Genomic DNA, 19557 nt, shown 5'->3' with positions numbered 1-19557 from the left:
AGTTGAAAGCGTGCATACGAGAAGCCCAAATTTCAGGTCCCACCACCTGTTCTGGCCCCTTATTAGCCATATAGTCACTGCATATTGCTTCTTTGAAACAAAATTTTCTCATCTGTAAAATAGAAGAAGCCTACTGTGTTACAAGATTTTTAATTACTAAAGTAACTAATTGAAGCATTGTTGATATTCGGAGCTATAGTCAGTGGTTTTCAAACTTGAGTGGGTTCAGAATCAGCTGGAAGGCTTGTTAAAATACAGACCCCTAGGCCTGTCCTAGAGGGTCTGATTCAATAGGTATGAATTTGCAGTTCCAACGATTTCCCAAGTGAAGCTGCCGGTCTGGGACCACACGCTGAGACCCACTGCTGTCTATGATGGAGACTGAGTCTCACAGTGAATGATGGGAGGGAGGGATACTGTCTCTACTGTATGCTCCGTGTGCTTTCCTCCCTCCTCCCCAAAGAGATGTTTTTAGTTCTCTTATTTTTCTTGAGACTGAGGAGACACAGTCCAAGACTTTATTCAGAAGTCACTTGGATGAGTTCTCTTTCTCCTTTACTGTGATTTTGTTACTCATTCGAAGTATAGCTGGGCTCTCTTTACTTTCAGTTTCAAGGTTTTCCACCTCATTTATTTGCTTGTTTGAATATGTAGAATTCTGAAAGTCAAACTATACACAAAGATGTGAGGTGTCACTCATTCCCCTATTCCCTCCATGCATCACCACCTCCTTCCCTCTTTGAGCAGCCAGTTCCATTAGTGTTGGTTTGCCTTTCCCATGTCTATATTTGCAAAGATAAGCAGATAGACATTTACATTTGTACGTTTCCTCTTCCCATTTCTTTCTTACACAAAAGATAGCAAGCTTCTTTTCTTTTTTTTTTTTTACTTAGTTATATATCTTGGAAATCACTCCATATCAATTCAAAGATATCTCCCTCTTTATTTTTACATCTGCATCATACTCCATGGACTAATACAATGTAGTCTGGCCATAAGTTGTTGATGATATTTTCCAATGACAAATAATGCGGCATTAAAAAACTTTGAGCCTTGTATTATTGGAGGTTTACCTTCCAGGTAAATTCCTAGAAATAAGGCTGCGGGGTCAAAGGGTAAATGTCATGTGATCTTGGTAGATTTGCCAGATGTTCCCTCATAGCAACTGGATCTTTTCTCATCACCACCAGCTTCTCCAACAGCTAAAAGATGGCACCCATGCCTAAGCTTTCTGTGCTTGTCACTAACTTTCTAACTTAGTGAAATTATGTTTTTGTTGACAAGGAGAAAGTGCTAAAGAGAGATTAATCTTAATAGTTATAGCCCTTCTTTTTTTCCCTATAGATTAAAATATTTCCAAAGCAGCACAGGCACAGTGGAGCTGAAATATTTATCACGTTAACATTCTGTTTTGTAACTATATGTTCATTAATTCTAGGTATAGGAAGAGGTCAGAGATCGTTGCCAGACCTTTTAAACCTCTGCACATGATATACTCATTCTTTATTCTTTATTTTTATTTATTTATCTCGTGGTTTGAGTAAATCTCTAAGTGGTGCCCCACACCTCCCACCCCAAGAGATAAAGCATGATAAAGTACTTCCCAATTCCTTCTACGTCTGTGACTCTCTTTAGTTTTCACATGTGAGTGATTCAGGGATTGGGTTTGGAATTCATGAGCCACAGCAAATTTCCCTCACATTCCTGCAGGCTTAGCTCTGCTGTTTCTGCTTAGGGAAGTCATCTGAGCCTGCCTGCCTGCTATTTTCTTAACCTTTCTAGGTAGCCTAATTTCTTTCTCTCTGGATCGCTGAGATAAAAATTTAAATTACATTTTAATTTTAGAAAATTTGTGTCTGTTTAAATACTTGCTTTATTTTATTAATTTTTTCAACACATAATGAGAGGCTTTTTCCTACCTGAAAACCAAGGCTTTCATTCTCTTCAAAAGTTTTCCTTTCAGTAAGTTGAGAATCTGTTTTCTCTGTGCTCTATGCATTACCTTTATATATTCATATATATTTTCACAGATCATATATTTTCATACATATTTTTTATCTCTTAGTCCTCTTCCTTGGCATTCTGCAGTAATTTTTCAAGTTTACCCACCCTGTTTAATTTGCTTGTCTTAGTCAGTCCTTTACTATTGCTAACCTTGTTGCAAACTGTGCTGTGTCATTTGTTGGTTTCCTTACTTTATTTTTCTACCTCTAGCATCTCATCTGACCTTTCACCTCATTTTATAGAGCTCTTGTTTCTTTCATTTAATTGAAAACAATGCAAGGTGACCTTTTTCATAATGACTTCTGTTTCCTTCATTAAAGCTACACACACACACACACACACACACACACACCCTTACTCTATATTTTGAGTCCTATTTTCCCCTTCTTTTAAGTTGCAGGATATGTCTATGGGTCCTATATTGTTTGTTTAATGTTTATTTATTCTTAAATTTAAGCAAAGGGTCATCCCATGAAGATCTTTGTCCCAAGTCACCATGATCTTGAACACCTTCACAGCCCACAAATACACAAACATTTTCATCTCATCTCATAAGCTAGAGAGCTGGTTACTGTAAGTGTAAAACTACACTCAGGGTTCCTGCAGCCTGAAGGACCTTATCCTTCACAAACCTCCTTCAGAGAATAGTTTTCTGCTTTTTGTTCCTCCTGGAGCCTGCTGTTTCCCTCACCCCTGGACCACAGCGTGGCTCTGTCTAGCATTCCTTCTAGAAAGCCTGCCTGGGCTCCGTGGTGAAGGACATCTGTGTCATGAGACACCATGCTAGGGAGACGCCCGGCACAGCCAGGCTCTCTGCCGGGGGTGAGCATGCCTGCCCTGGCTTTGGACCCTCTAGATCAGCGGTTCTCAACCTGTGGGTCGCGACCCCTTTGGAGGTCAAACAACCCTTCCACAGGGGTCGCCTAAATACATCCTGCATATCAGGTATTTACATTACGATTCATAACAATAGCAAAATTACAGTTATGAAGTAGCAACGAAAATAATTTTATGGTTGGGGGTCACCACAACATGAGGAACTGTATTAAAGTGTCGCGGCATTGGGAAGGTTGAGAACCACTGCTCCAGATGTTTGTCTGCTTCACCAAAGCACTTCCAACAACTGGGTGACTTCTTCCACAGACTCCAGATTCAGGGGTGTTAGCATTCTTCTGCAGGCTACACTGGGCTGATCTCTTGCCCCACAGTAGTATTTTCTTAGGAAGAGGGTCTAGTAATATAATACTAGTAGGAATTCCTACTAGTATTATATTACTTTGGCCACTTCTACTCATTTAGTTGGTTGCCATTGTCACATCACCATCATTCCCACAAGCTTCTTCTAAGTATTTGGTACCCAGCCCTCTAATAGTTGTCACATGCTAGACCTCTAAATAACACCTTCTCCAATTCGTTGCCATGGTTTCCCCACATAGGTTCAACGCCACCTTTCCAAACTCTTTGACAATATGGCCAGGATGCAGTTCCAGCTGGACGCCAATGAGCAGCCAACCAAGATAAGTCTCGGCATGTACAGCAAGGAGGAGGAGTATGTGGCCTTCAGCGAGCCCTGCAGCTGCAGTGGGCAGGTGCTGTGCAAGTCCTTTCTCTCAAGTGTCTGCCTTCAGATATCGTCAGCACTGACCTTCAGCATGGCCTTTGACCTTAGGCCAGAGCTGCTTTCTGCGTCCCATTGAACCCACAGCTTCCGCTTCCGTTGACTTGATCCGACCCTGCAGCAGCCTCTCATGCCTGCTTTCCTCTCTCTGGGAAGGACGTGTGTCAGTGTTCATGTATCTGTCTTAACCAAAGACCTGTGCAGAGAGGAAGGAAATGCACATAAACAGCTCCCTGAGTCGATGAGAAAAGGTTTACAATGGTTAGCAGTACCGGAGACTTTGACATGACATGCCCTGGAGCACACCACAAGGAACCAGGAACATGGACATCTGCCCCACGAGAAAACACCCCTTAAAATCAACCATTTTTCCTGAAATGTCACTTCTCTGTTCAAATGCACCCCAGAGTCATTCCCTCCTGCAGAGCCAAGAACTCTGCCTCCAGATTTCTGTTTATAATTCAAGAAACATAGCCCAGCCAGTGTTGCTCAGTGGATTGAGCTTCATCCCATGCACCAAGAGGTCACCTTGATTCCTGGTCAGAGTATATGCCAGGAATCCAGGCTTGATCCCTAGTAGAGGTGTGCAGGAGGCAGCTGACTGATGTTTCTCTCTCATAGATATTTCTATCTCTCTCTCCCTCCCCCTTTTATTCTCTAAAAAAAATCAATAACAACATTTTTTTAAGAAAGAAACAAAAAGCATGGGACAGTTTTCTGCTTCAACCCCTTTACCATCCTACACCATTACCGCTAGATATAAGTCCTCTTCATTCATTACCCTGAAATACCCAAGTACAGTAACAGCTGGAGAAAATATCTTTTGTAGAGTTTCACCTTCATCCACATGTGTCTTGGAAAGCAATTCCAATACTGAAATAATCAGACTGCTTTATGAGCGGAACCCTAGGGTTTGGTTCAGAATGTACTCTTTTTGTAGACTGGGAAAGCATTTAGTTGGAAAATATAATCCCAGTTCACATCTCCATTTTCATGGACAAAGTCATGAGAATCCACTGACTTATTTACACCTACCTCAACCCAGATTAGGATTTCCTTTATGAACCCTGGATGGCAGTGCACCCCCCAACCAACCCCCTCAGCCTGCCACTCTGTCCTGTGTGTTCAATGGGAACACCCCCCACAGTTAGTTGAGTCCGGTGCTCACCTATAATCTGGGTTACACAGATGAGCCGTCATCTCCTGTGCCTGTGGCAGCCATTGGAGTTGTCCTCAGGGCTTGGCTGCTCTGTCTTCACTTCCTTGGGCTAAGAGGAAGGACACGTGTATTACTGATCACATCTTCTCAGAAACCAGGGGCTAAGCCAGAGGTCTTCTTTCAGGTGGAAACATGGTTGAACCACGTGCTTGCTCACATGAAGGCCACCGTGAGGCATGAGATGACCGACGGTGTGACTGCCTATGAGGAAAAGCCCAGGGAGCAGTGGCTCTTTGACTATCCAGCTCAGGTACATCCTAACCAGACCTTCGTGGGCCCCGGCTCCACTGGGCTCTCTTTCCCGGGGACCTTGGTCAGCCTTCAGGGGTGACCAGACATCAGACTCAGTATTGGCGTCACAGTCAGGAGAAGCTGGTCTGTGAGGCGTCAGCAAGAGGGAGTATGAGAATTGTCAGCCGTGACCTAATTCAACCAAAACCTGGGGAAAGGAGGGGTTGTTGTTTTGGCCCTCACTGGCTGCCGTAGGGAGAAAATGTAAACAGGTCGACTGGTTGACCCAGACTGCTTTGTGCCAAGCTCACTGCTGAGTCCGGGGAGATACCAGAAGGGACCAGGACCCTGAACCTGCCCCGCTGGAGTTCACAGACTGCGTTTCTTACAGATGGGCCTGGAGTGGTGACCAGAGGGGCTCGAGGCACTCGGGGGCATAGGGCTAGGCAGTGGGGTCTGGGGACCACCTCCCTGAGAATATGCTGTTCAAGCCGAGGTTTGAAATAGGAGTTTATGAGGTAATGATGGAGGGGAAGAGCAGCCAAGCATGAGGGAAAGCCTGTGTACGGTCTCAGTAGCAAGGGGAGCAGAGTGTAGCTAAGGAATTTGGAGGAGCTGGGTGTAGTTGAAGCAAGAGTAAGCAGTGGAGGGAACAAAAAGCAGCAGAATAATTCTGGAGAAGAAATGAAGCTAGTTCTTATAGGCCATGTTAGGGAGTCTGACTTGATTCTAAGTCATGTCTGAATCCTTTAGTGGGTTGGTTCTCAGGAGGGTAATAGAGAGCAGGGAAAACTAATGAGAATTTTTTAATGACTCTGGCTGCAGTATACCCCTCCTCCTTTCCCCTATTGGTAGCATAATACTAGTGTTGGTATATTTGGGATTGTAAGTATTTGCGGGTAATTGCAGTCATAGGGGTAGGTGGGGTTGCTCTTGGAAGATATGTAGATTGAAATGAGAATAGAACAAACTGATGAGCATCACTCAGAGGCTGGGTGGGCAGGGAGGAGCCAGTAAAGCAGAATGAGGAATGGTACCTTTTTAGGTAGAAGAAAAACCAGGGAATAGCAACTATGGAAACCAAAAAAGAAACTTGATAGCAGGCCAGAGGTCAATTATGTCATGTACTCCTAAGAGACCAAGCAAAATAGAGGCTGAGGAATGTCTGTGAATTGGGGAGGCCATTTTAGTGGAGTGCAGGGGGCTGAGAAGTGAGAAAAGGGTGGGGAAATGTTGGCAGCAATTATGACAGTGAGAAGAGAAGGGACATAGGTCAGTATTGCATGAGAGAAGAGGTATTTTTAACAGTACAGTTGCTGCACCACGTTCAAACCATACCAACAAGATGCCAGTGCAGGAGGAACTCCTGTAACAAGACCCAATGTCTAAATCCAAAGGCAAAGCAGATAAACTAGGGAATGGTATCTTTACTGTAGCAGGATTCTCTGTTTCACAAAGTGGGTGACTCCCTTTGTTTACCTGAATCAGAATTTTGAGGCAGGGAAGCTTGCTGCCTGCTGCTGTTATAACTTATCTTCCAACCATGTCTCCCAAAGCAAATGATCCTACAGGTGATCACTGTATCTAACTTCTCCACCATGAAGAATCAAAATCATGCATTTTTCATATCAATTTTCCCAATAAACAGAAGAAATGTTCATTTGAATTTTTTCCCCATTTATTTATTTTGAATTTATGAAAAATGCAAATCATATTATCACGTTGAATTTGGGTATAATTCACCTTGACCTTCAAGAGTAGGCTTTCAACACTATAAGCTTTAAGAAATAAAAAATGTAGTGAAAGTATTACATACAAGCAAGATACACCACAATTGATCAGCAATGGCTCACTCAACTGAAATACTAGGACCCCAAGAGGATTCAGGATGACAGCAAAGACTGAGTGTGTTTGAGATTTCAATCAACATATTGTTATCCTCCCAAGCACAGGTTGGATGCTGCAAAACTGAATGATCAGTATAGTGATTTCTGAAAGCCACTGACAATGACTAGAGTAAGTCTTTAGTTGTTCTTAACCAAATGGTATACTTACTAAGAGCAGAAAGTACTTGCTTCACTGCGTTGTAATCACTTCACATCCCCAAGGATTCACAGGCATGGCTCACTTAATCCATGCTGGCGGAGAGGGTGGGAAGGGGCTATGCTACTCACACAGTCACATTCTGAGTCCCTTGGTGTGATGAGTGGACTGGTTTTGGAGACAGTCCTGGTAAAGGCTTTGCTGAGTGCCTCTTGTTGCCACAGGTGGCCCTGACCTGCACCCAGATCTGGTGGACCACAGAGGTGGGCATGGCATTTGCCAGGCTGGAGGAAGGCTATGAGAGTGCCATGAAAGACTATTACAAGAAGCAAGTGGCCCAGCTCAAAGCCCTCATCACCATGCTGATTGGCCAGCTCTCCAAGGGGGACCGACAGAAGGTCATGACCATATGCACCATCGATGTGCATGCCCGGGACGTGGTGGCCAAGATGATTGCTCAGAAGGTGAGTACCAAACACGCAGGAGACCCCCTCTCTGGGGGCACACCAATATTGGAGTTAGGAAGAGGCTCACATACAGACAAAGCATGGGGGCCAGACTCTGCACTGGCCATAGAGCTGGGAACGGATCAGGGTGTCTGCTCCGGCCTTTCAAAACCCCCATAGAAACAGGTAATCAGAGCAGCTCATGCCTTCTGAGCTGTGGCAGGCACAGTGTGCTGTGCTCTTAACTAGAAGACAACACCCAAGTCATCCAGAGCCTGTGTGTCCTGTGGCTAAGGGCCACCTGCTACCTGCTGGGCACTGTTTCATCCAGCTGCTCTGCCACTCTGTCTTTAGGTGGACAGTGCCCAGGCCTTTCTCTGGCTGTCCCAGCTGCGGCATCGTTGGGATGATGAGGCCAAACACTGCTTTGCCAACATCTGTGATGCCCAGTTTCTATATTCCTATGAGTACCTGGGAAATACACCTCGCCTTGTGATCACACCTTTGACAGACAGGTGAGTGCTGGCACCAGACACTGACAGAAACCTGCTCTCTGGCTCATGCATCCAATGGCCATCCAGCATCAAGGCTGCTGTCACTCGGGTTCACAGAGTTCTAGGGGGAGGGCTTGATGAACACAACAGATGTAAAGTAAAACCAAAAGAACAAACCACAGAGCAAACCAATGAGCCATGACTTTTTGAGGAATTACTGGGCAGTCATATACACCTGCGTTCTAACACCAGCTCTAACCCATGCCAGCTGTGTGACCATGAGAAACTTGATCTCACTTTTGGTTTCCTCATCTGTGAAATGGAGGTAGTAACTCACACCTCACGGGTTTTGTAAGGATAAAAGACATCAGTGCTTGTAAGAAGCTTAGTGTGTGTAAATGCTCAGTAAATGATCCCTATGATTATTTTCTTATCAATCAATCCGCACATTTATTCAGCACCTCTCACTCTGGGAATACAAAGATGAAAGCAAGGTAATTCCTACTGTTAGGATCTTATGGTTTTTTTTAGGGAACCATATTCTCTGTCATTTATATTAATTCATTTATGAATTCATGCCAGACACTGAGCTAGTCCCTGGGAATGACTAAAACATTCCTTGCCCTTAAACTCCAATTCCAGTGAGGGAACTAGGACATATGTAGATAATAATTTAAATAGCACAAGGGGAAAACGTATAAGGCCATAGTACCAAGGAGGGCTCAAAGCCATATGCTACAGATTTCCAAGCAAGGGACTTAGCAGTATAAGCCTCCTAGCACAGACGGGGGTCCCACCCACTGTGGGAAGAGGAGGACTGGTAACACTTCAGCGAAGAGATCTTATCTAATCCGACCTGACCCTCAAGGATGTGTAGGATTCCAATAGGGTTTCAGTAGGTTGTAGAATGGCTGTTAGGGTATCATAAAATTGTACAGAAATCTGTGTGTGTGTCACTTTTTCCAATGAGAGAATCTGTAGTATTCAATAATGGTTCAAGTGGTCTGGGATCCCCAAAAGTTAAAGAACTACCAATAAGAATTCTAGAAAATGATGCCCTAACTGGTTTGGCTCAGTGGATAGAGCATCAGCCTGCGGACTGAAAGGTCCCAGGTTTGATTCTGGTCAAGGGCATATACCTTGGTTGCGGGCACATCCCCAGTAGGAGGTGTGTAGGAAGCAGCTGATCGATGTTTCTCTCTCATCAATGTTTCTAACTCTCTATCCCTCTCCCTTCCTCTCTGTAAAAAACCAATAAAATATATATTTTTTTAAAAAAGAATTCTAGAAAATGAAATTCTGTGGGCAGAGTCATGGAAATGGGGAAACTCCAGACATGCTCCTGGAAGTCGATTCTTGAATTTTGGAGAGGTAGTTGTTCATGAGGCTGGGAAAACGGGTAAAGGTCAGACTATAAATTAGGAAAAAGACATTTTTATTCAGTAAGTACTGATAAACTGTTGAAAATTTTTCATCAGAGGAATAAAATGATGAAAACTGTATTTTATGAAGATTTATTTGAGAGCAGAACATGGGCAAAGGAGAGAAAGGACAGGGGAATAAGGTCATGGTTCCTGTGAGAAATAATATTTTAATTCTGTTGAGATTTCTGCAGATTCTAAGAGCTAGTGCCCTTTCCCCTTATAATTCCATCGAACACTGAATCTCTTCTTCTCCAAAAGGAGTTGTATATCTGAATGACTGGCTCACCCCAAATAGGTGACTTGTAGGTAATGAAGAGACCATCGTAAACTTTGAAGGATAAAATGGCCAAATAGAATCTGTGCCATCTTTTACTTGCTTTTCGCTCTGCCTATTTTAAGTGTTATTGCATATATCCTGGTTAAATTCTCAAATATACTTCCAAACAATGTTTAGTTAAATTGTAATCACTGTACTCATGGAATAGGATGTGGGAAATGCAGAGGAGTTGAAAATCTAAACATCATCCACAAATTAAGATCTCATGGTTTATCTCCCCCACCCCCATGCTTTTCACTTTGTAATTCACTTTCCCTGCTATTCTGGAAAGATCTTCCATCCAGAATCCCACCCAGACCACTCCCCACTTACTCCTTCCTGGGGAACCCTGTAGAGGTCACACCACTCTCTCTCATCACTCCCCACTGCACTTGGACTAAAACCTGAGTTCCTCATGGGACCTAGTAATTCCTACCAACCACCCTGAGGCCTGGCACTGACCTCCTGTCTGTTCCTTGATCTCTTTAAGTTCATTCCAACTTAGAGCCTTTTGCACGAGTAGTCCCCTCTGCCTGGAATGTCCTTCTCCTCCACTGTCACCTTCTCACCCTTTAGTTCTACTCTCAGTTCTAAGGAGACTCTTTCTAATAGACACCCTCTCCCTGTACACGTGCGCGCGTGCACGCGTGCACGCACACACACACACACGTGCGCGCGCGTCCACACACACACACACCAATGACCCTGATGGCTCACTCTGCTTGTCTTCTTCCTGACCTTGCCCACGTTCTGAAATGACCTTGCTCGCTTGCTTGCTGGCTGCATTCCCTTTTGGAATATGAGCTTTGCAATCAGGAACCTCTGTGTTTTGTTTGTCGCTATGTCACCAGCACCCAGTAGATGCTGAATAAATACGGCTCAAATAAATGAATGGTGGCTGAACGTTGAAGTATAAGAATGGGCAGAATCCGGAAGGGGAGGGTGACTCAGAGGAGGCACCTATGTAGGAGTCTGTCTGCGTCTCTGCTGCTGGAGGACACAGGGCAATGAGGTCATACGAGAAGTGATATTTCTGTCTTCGCTCTTAGCTGGGGACCACCCTCCTCCCTGCCCCAGCTTAGGCTACAAGGCAGATACCGTCTGTTCAGAGGGAGATGCAGATTTCTCTGCAGCAGGGATGGCAAAGCAGTAGCAGCGTGGGAAAGGGAGGTTGGCATCTTCAAGGTTTGACGTGGGCTCCATCCGTTGGCGGGAATCATTCAGTGAGGGTTAAAGGAAAAGCTTTCTCACCTGCATCTTCACTCGGAGTGGCCCCTCTCATGTCCCTTTGACTTTCTAGCGACTCTCAGCAAGACACCTCCCTAAACAGGGAGGAAGTCCAATACAGAATGCTCTGTGACAGTGATATTTTGATATATTTGCCTGGCCTGAATCATGATCTAATACAACATCACTTGGAACAGGACAATGAAGCTATCCTCTATCTGAGCAATTTAATCAGAATCTGTCTGTGATGACATTGACGTTGATTTGCTCACTGCTCCACACCCAGGACCCAGCACCATGCCTGGCACATAGTAGGCACGCACGGAAAACTCCTGATCTGGATGCAGTGAAACAATTACTGAGACTTTCAGGTGTGCCCTGCTTCGCCATACCATTCAGAATATCGCCTTCCCCTCCATTGACATATCAGACATTATCGCTCCAAGTGATAAAAAGTACAAGACTTTATTTTCCCTGGGGCTTCATGCCTGCCAATGAGTTAAAGAAGATAATTACCTCTTTTGGACTTAGGAGTCTCTAGAACTCTAATGCTAAGTGCCTTATAGAGGGAAAGGCGAGGGCTTTGGCAATGAATTGTTTCTAAAGCAGGAAATTATCACCTCTTCTATGAAATAATGCAAATAAGAACTTGAAAGGAAGATTTGCTGCAAACAATGGTGCGTACCATATAGACCTTGACCTTGTTTTGCACATTAGATGCTTTTCCGACAAAGTAGGATGTTGTGAATATTTACATGGCACATTCCATTTTCTCAATGACTTCCATTATTATCTCAAGAAAGGTTTTGCACAGAAAAGAAAATTGACCTTAACACAGAAAATCACATTTTAAAGAGCATCCAGCTTTTGCTGGTGTGTAGCTTAAGTACATTTAATTCTCTCCTGCCAGAGGAATTAATCAAATGGACAATTGATCCACGCAACCTTTGCACATTCATTAAAAGCACGCCCGCATTACAGTGCGTCCCACTGACTATGCCTGTTTCTTTGGAATTTTACACCGCCTGGATGGGACTTGAATGTATAAGCAGGCACGTGGGCTCAGCGCTGTCGCAGGGCCCTGGCACGATGCTAGGTGGAACTAAATGGAAATGTTTTTTCAGGCTGAACAAAAGCGATTCTCATAAGTTGTGTCTTAACCTTCGGACGGTCCTCCCTTTTGTCCCCCTCACCTTCACACACAAACGCCCCTCCAGCCCTGGGCTGTGTTAAGTAATGTTTTAATCAACCACTTACCAATTTTGAGCACCTCTTCATTTCTCAGCAACCACTGCAAGGAGGTGAGATGTCATTGTTGCAAGTGTCTTTGAAGGTGATTTCCTGGGCAAGGGCACTAGCAAAAGTCATACACTTTTTTAAAAAAGTTTTTTATCTGAGATTTTTATGGAAAAACTTAGTAATCTGTAAACAAAATAAGTCACCCAGAGGTAACCATTGTTAATATTGCTTCTACATGTAGACTTTGAAAAATTGAAATTGCAAACATATACTGTGTGTAAAATGTCATAGATCGCTCTTTTTATTTAAATCATGTGCTTATTCTCTAAATATTCTTCTAAAACATTCTAATAGCTGCATTCCCTTCTACTTACAAGTATCTCATGATTTATCTAACATTATGGGATATTTAAGTTATATCTAAGCTTTTACTGTTAAAATTAAGGCTGTCTGAACTCACTTTTATATGAATTTTTACTACCTTTCTCATTAATTCACCAGGAAAGATCCCAAGAAGCAGGATAATTGGATGACACATACTTTCAAATTATTCTTGAAAAAAATGTTGCTCTCACTCTTGCTAGTTTATGAGAGTGTTCATCTCACAGAATTCTCGACAGCATTAAGTATTATTGTTAAAATACTATTAATTTTATGTCTCATTTGAAGTTGGGTGATCTTAATTACTCACAGGCCTGAGCATTTTTATGTATTTATTGGCTATTATATTTTCCTCTTGTGTGAATTATTTGTTACTGTCATTGCCCATTTTTTTACTTTTATACCTATTCAGCCCCTGCCCATTTCAAGATCAGTTTAATATTCACCTTATTTTATCATAGTTTCTTTTATTTTACTTTTTCTTTTAACCTCTTATAATTCTTTGGTGAACTTTTTGTCAATTGAATAAAGTGAGCATTTTCATCAAAACATTTTTAGTTACACTCTGGCCAGGTGGTTCAGTGGGATGGAGCATCATCCCATACACCAAAAGGATTTGGGTTCTATTCCTGGTCAGGGCACATACCTAGGTTGCAGTTTCTATCCCTGGTCAAGGCATGTGTGGGAGGCACCCAATCGATGTCTCTCTCTCTCTTTCTCAAAACCAATTAAAAAATATCCTTGGGTGAGTATCTAAAACAACAACAACAAAACAAAACAAAAACAGTTACCAGTGATAGAAGTCAAACTCAAACTAACTTACACAGAAAGAGGCCTTTTATCTCACCTACCTGGGAAATGAGTCCAGCTTGCTGTAGTGTAACCATCTCCCAGGCCTTGACAGGGCTTGAATTCTCCGATCATGGCTTCACTTTCTGCTGAGTGCTGACTTCTCTCTCCCACAGATTTTCTTTGTATGGCTGGAAAGATGGTCTCCATGCCTACACCTTATGACTTTGGATTCAGACCCTCTCTTGCCCAGTACCGTACATCAGATTCCTTGAAGGGACTCTGATTGGTTCTGTTTCGATCATGTGCTCATCTCTGATGACCAGTGAGATCAGTGTTTTGCCCAAACTTGTGCCTACTCCTGGGAGGATGGGAAATACTTTGATTGGCAGCCCCATCAGAATTCATGGTGTAGCGGACATGACTTTCCAAAGTGTGGACTCCTGAGCAAGGAAAACCCACAGAAACTATCTCAGGGAGCATATGGTTTGATTTTTTCGTTTAAGTAATGAGTAATGAGTAATAGGCCCTTTTCCTTTTTGCTTTGTGATGTTTGCTCTACCATATTCAAAGTTCTGAGTCTATGAAACTACTTCAAAATAGCTATTTTGTTTCATCAGTATGTTAATTTATCTATCAGCCATACTCTTTAATGCTTGTAACTTTTCATGAATGGTAATTTTTTATAGTAAAGGTCTACATCAAGCATGTCAAACTCAAAAGCTAACATGGGCCAAATAAACAAGGCATGCGGCGAGTTTGACATGCTTGGTCTACATCATGTATCTTCATTGACTATTTTTGTTTAGCTTTTCTGTTTCCTCTTTAAAATGAACTTTAATCATTTTGTCCAGTTCCAAAATGTAAATGATTAGGGTTTTTAATTGGTCAACCTTAATTCCTTCAAATTTACTTTTGAATGAATAGGCATCTTTATAAAATGTGACTTATTTCTGCTTATTTATACTGTAATTGTGTTTATCAGAAAAGTTTATAAGTATCTTCATATAGTATTTCTTATTGTTATCTCTAGATCTTTTAAAAATGTTTGTTGCTACTTAACATTATATATATATATATATATGTAAACAACTTTATTAAGGTGTATTTTACATATCAAAAGTATCACCATTCCAAGTATACAATTCAATAACTTTTAGTAAATTTACCGAGTGGTGTAACTATCACCATAAATCAGTTTTTCAACGGTAGGATCCCTCATGCCCATTTATAGTTAATTCTCATTCCCAACGCCAGTCACCACTAGCAACCACTGGATTTCTGTCTCTATAAATTCGCCTATTCTGAGCATTTCTTATAAATGGACATTTCTTATAACATGTGCTCTCTTGTGTCTGGCTTCTCTGATTTTGCAGAACGATTTTTGGTGCAGCCTTGGTAGAGAAGGTGTCAGTTGTTTGTTCCTCTTTATGTCTGAATAGTATTCCATTTCAGAGACATGACCTGTTTGGTCTGTCCACTCACCAGTTGATGAACACAGGCTATTTTAGTTGGGGGCTATTATAAGTAATGCTGCTGTGAAAATTGTGTGTATTTCTGTAGATAAATGTTTCCATTTCTCTTGGGTGTATACCTAGGAGGGGAATTGCTGGATGGTGTGGAAGTTTTATGTTCAACTTTCTAAGAAACTGTCAAACAATTTTCCAAAGTGGCTGGATCATTTGTTATCCCCACCAGCAATTTAAGAGGGTTCCTGTTCCTCCACGTCCTTACAACATAGCTTATTGTCGGTCTTATTAATGATAGCTATTCTAGAGGATGTGAAGTAGTATCTTATTTGAGTTTTAATTTGTACTTTTCTAATAATGATATTGAATATCTTTTCCTGTGCTCATTAGCTATCTGTATATCTTCCTTGACATACTCTCTGTACATATATTTTGCCTATTGTTTAATTTGTCTGTTCTAAGAATTCTTTACATATTCTGTTTGCATATATGTTTGCATATATTCTATTGCAGGTATGTTTGCAAATATTTTATCTCAGTCTGTTGCTCATCTTTCCATTTTCTTAATGGTGTCTTTTGAAGTACAAAAGTTTTAAATTTTGGTGAAGTCCACTTTGTCAGTTTATTCCTTTATGGACTGTGCTTTTGGTGTTGTAGCTAAGAAATCATTGTTTAATTTCATTATAGCTTTAACTTTCTTTACACTTGTGTAAAAATTAATTTTTGCAAATGTGTCTTCTGTTCTGCTACCCTGTATTAATACTTGTAAGAATTTCACTCTTGATTTCTCTTGAGTTTCCTAAGTTACCTCTAGAATTTCTAATTTTATGTGAGACGTAAACATCAGATGAAGCAGAGCAATAACTACTCCAGTTCCGTTACCAGGTATGTTATCACTTTTGCGACAGAGATCATATGTCATTCATTGCTCTCAGTTCTTTGTGTCACGTTCTGAGAAAGACATTTACCAACCAGTGTAGGTCATAAGGAATAGATTCTAAAATTGGGGGCATTTATGCTGAAGACAGACCATTTTCAAAATTATAAAGTTAAAATGTTATAGGGACAGATTTGGCAGATGCTGAGGACGTTCTCCTACAAATGCTGTTTCTCACACTGAGCTTGAAACCTGTGAAAAGCCCGAGGTCTCCTTCCCGTGAACCGTCTAACCACAGCTCCCGGTTCTGTACATGTGCAAGTGCTGAGAGACTAATCTGCATTCGCTTTTCTTACATTTTACTTTGTTGGGTCCACCTCATCATTTTCAATTATTAAAATTATTTAGAATTTTTAAGCCACTGAGTGTGTGGTAATTTTTTTACATAGCAATGGAAAATGGATACAAGCCAATTAGGATTCCACCAACTCTAAGATTAGCCAGACCACATTTCTGGGATAGCCACAGCTATTCATAACTGAAATCAGGATATAGTATCTTTGATATTTTCTTTAATCTGTCAAATGACTATCAAAAAAGGAAAAACTATGTTTTACATATTTGTTATCCTAAAAAATAATACTTTGAGAGTGAATCGGCTTTCTACCTTTCTTATCTCTTCTTTCATCTCATGCTCGGAAGAGCCTGATGGGGCAGATAAGAGCAAAGCCAATAGAAGTCATTTGCCCAAAGAAAACAAGAGACTTCAGCTCAATACTAGTAAGTCTTTTCAAACAACTAAAGTTGACCCAGTGTGAAAGGAGCTGCCTTCTGAAATAAGAAGTTATGCCTTGCTGGGAGGAAAGGCTACAAGGTCCTATGATGTATTTGAAGGCTTTAATGGGAGAGAGCCTGGCATGGGGAAAGAGCCAAACCTCTGCTCTGGTCTGTGTGGCTCAGTTGGTTGAGTGTCATCCATGTACCCAGAGGTCGCCAGTTCGATTCCTGCTCAAGGCACATACCCAGGTTACCAGTTTGATCCCCGGTAGAGGGCATGCAGGAGGCAGCCGATCGATGTTCCTCTCTCTCCCTCAACCTACCTCTCTCTCTAAAGTCAATAATAAAAGAGCCCGGCCGATGTAGCTCAGTGGTTGACCATTGACCTATGGACCAGGAGGTCATGGTTTGATTCCTGGTCAGGCCATATGCCTGGGCTTCTGGCTCAATCCCCAGTGTGGGTTGATCCCCAATGTGGGGTATACAGGAGGCAGCAGGTCAATGATTCTCTCTAATCACTGATATTTCTATCTCTCTCTCTCCCTCTCCCTTCCTCTCTGAAATCAATAAAAATATATTTTTAAAATAAAATAAAATAAATAAGAAAACATGTTAAATAATAAATTTAGAAAAAGGAAAAGGAGCCAAACCCCTGAGGTCTCTTCCAGCACCAAAGGGTCCGTGTTCCCAATAAACAGCTAACTGAATTGACCCGTGTTAGGTTAGTTCAGTGGTTCTCAACCTTGGCTGCACATTAGAATCACCTGGGAATCTTTGAAATCCTGATTTCTGGGTCTCCTCCTCCGGAAATTCTGTTTCTTTGTTACTAATGTTGTGGCCCCACCCCATAACAAAGAAACAGAATTTCCGGAGGATGAGGCCCAGAAATCAGGATTTTAAAGATTCCCAGGTGATTCTAATGTAGCCAAGGTTGAGAACCACTGGGTTAGTTGGTTAGACAAGTGCTCGTCTTAAAGGATTACTTGCCATTCTCACAATTGCTATTCTTTTTGATGCAGCAAATTTATCCAAATTGCTTTGTACGAAGAAAATACTGTGTAATGGACCCCAATCACACATTTTTAAGGCACTATGGTTTAATGACTTTGGCAGATTTCACAAACACTTTGTCGTAGAGGCAAGAGTTGGACCAGCCTGTCTGATGGCAGTCATTGCCCTAACCCAGCCGTGGGCAAACGACGGCCCGAGGGCCGGATCCGGTCCGTTTGAAATGAATAAAACTAAAAAAAAAAAAAGACCGTACCCTTTTATGTAATGATGTTTACTTTGAATTTATATTAGTTCACACAAACACTCCATCCATGCTTTTGTTCCGGCCCTCCGGTCCAGTTTAAGAACCCATTGTGGCCCTCGAGTCAAAAAGTTTGCCCACCCCTGCCCTAACCACTGTAGCATGATTCCCCCATCACTGGGAAACAGGCGCATACTGAAGCAGTTGGCCTGGGTGATGAAAGAAACGGACAATCTATCAAGAACACAGATGGAATCTTAGAGCAGGAGCGTGTGTCCCCAAGGACAGGACATTCTGCTGGCTTAGAGCCTGAGCATAATGCTGACCCACATGCAGGAGAGGGAAATACTGTTTCCTTCTTTTCTTTGGGTTTTCCTTATAGCCCTTTAGCTATTTCATGGCCCTGCCTTAGTTATTACAACCGCTTAAAGGGCCCATGTTCTTTTCCTGAGCCTCGGTCTACTATCCTATATAATAAAGAGCTAATATGCTAATTAAACCGGATGGCAGAACAACCTTCCAGAATGACCAGTGGGCGGGGCGCCACAGGGCCATGAGGCAGCTGGGGCTGTGCGGGCTGAGCATGAATTTCGTGCATCGGGCCTCTAGTCTGTAAATAAAGGGGTTGGATTCATTGATCTGGGAAGTCCCAGCTCTGGCGTTCGATAATTATGGGGGAGGTGCATATTTTAGCATTTTCCCCCAAGTGCTTCCTCAGAAGATGACCAGAAGCTCAGTAGATACTCCAAAAGAGATCGCTACCCAGTTCTGAGGATTTCTTCTGAGAGATTCTGGAGTTTTCTGTGAGAATTCTATTTTTGAGAAACCCTGTGCTCCTGGATGCCCAGGTTCTTGGAAAGCCCCCAGTTCCAGGGAGAGGAGGCTGAGGTTGCCCTCTGGTGGAGGAGGGGGCAGCCTTTGGACAGAAAGGAGGGAGAGAGAAGGGAGGAAAGTTGCCTGGGGTCCGGCCTCTACCAGTCCAGGCAGCTGGCTCTCCTCCTGGGAGGTTCAGAGCTGTGGCAGGCCCCAGTAGTTCTAGAAGAAACCTGAGGCTGGAAGAGGTAAAGGGCACAGGGGCCAATCTGGAGCCAGAACTCAGCTCAGGAGTGCAGGTTTGGTTAAGGCTACACACAGGACTTTGTGAAGATCTAACTGTGAATGCTTGAGAGGAGGGAAGTACTGCCAAATGGTTACAGTGACAGAGCCGGGAGATGAGACCCAGCTTTTCCCCTGGACATGACTCACCTGGCCTTGGGGCCCGCCTGACTGAGCAACAACTATAATGTGAGTGAGTCCACAGTGGAGAGTGAGGCAGCTGTGTGAGCCCAAGTAATCAGGAGTTAAGTGTAGCTCATGCCCCAATCAGCTGAGCCAACACATTCCATCACACGGGATAGCTCCCAGTAGAAAAAATCAGCACCCCTCTCCTCTCTGCCTAGGGAACCTGCCTTCCAGGGTTCACTCTCAAAGGCTGAAGCAAATGTGGGAATTTTGCACTTAATTAAAGGAGGTCAGGAACTCACTTCAAGTCTTTTCAAAACCATTTTGGTTCTAGTGGAGACCCAGTCACCATCTGCATGAATGGGGTTAACTCTAGATCTCAGATTCAGAAACAGAACTCATGGCAGAGGCCCCCTCAGATGGCTCCTCCCTGACCAACCTGCAGGCTGGGAGCCCAGGTATTGATTTTCTAGGTGGGGCCACTGGCACATTTGAAACAGCTCTATTGAGGTATAATATCCATGCCTTAA

General features: G+C 42.7%; 1 protein-coding gene across 6 annotated transcripts in view; it reads left to right on the top strand.

Annotated features, from left to right (window-relative positions):
- The window catches only part of DNAH9 (dynein axonemal heavy chain 9), a 342415-nt gene that overhangs the window by 92822 nt on the left and 230036 nt on the right, over nt 1-19557 (top strand). For all 6 annotated transcript variants that reach the window (XR_011468497.1, XM_070395266.1, XM_070395267.1 and 3 more), the window contains 4 exons: nt 3441-3593; nt 4966-5091; nt 7340-7579; nt 7916-8076. Coding sequence is in view for 5 of the 6 variants with exons in the window: in XM_070395266.1 (XP_070251367.1) it covers nt 3441-3593; nt 4966-5091; nt 7340-7579; nt 7916-8076 (680 nt within the window). In the remaining variant the exon portion in view is untranslated. The remainder of the gene's footprint in view (nt 1-3440; nt 3594-4965; nt 5092-7339; nt 7580-7915; nt 8077-19557) is intronic.

Source organism: Myotis yumanensis, unplaced genomic scaffold (genome assembly GCF_028538775.1).
Source record: "Myotis yumanensis isolate MYYU_CA2020_CCGP unplaced genomic scaffold, mMyoYum1.0.hap1 SCAF_16, whole genome shotgun sequence".
In the NCBI taxonomy this organism is placed as follows: Eukaryota; Metazoa; Chordata; class Mammalia; order Chiroptera; family Vespertilionidae; genus Myotis; species Myotis yumanensis.
This window is presented reverse-complemented; position numbering and strand designations above follow the sequence as displayed.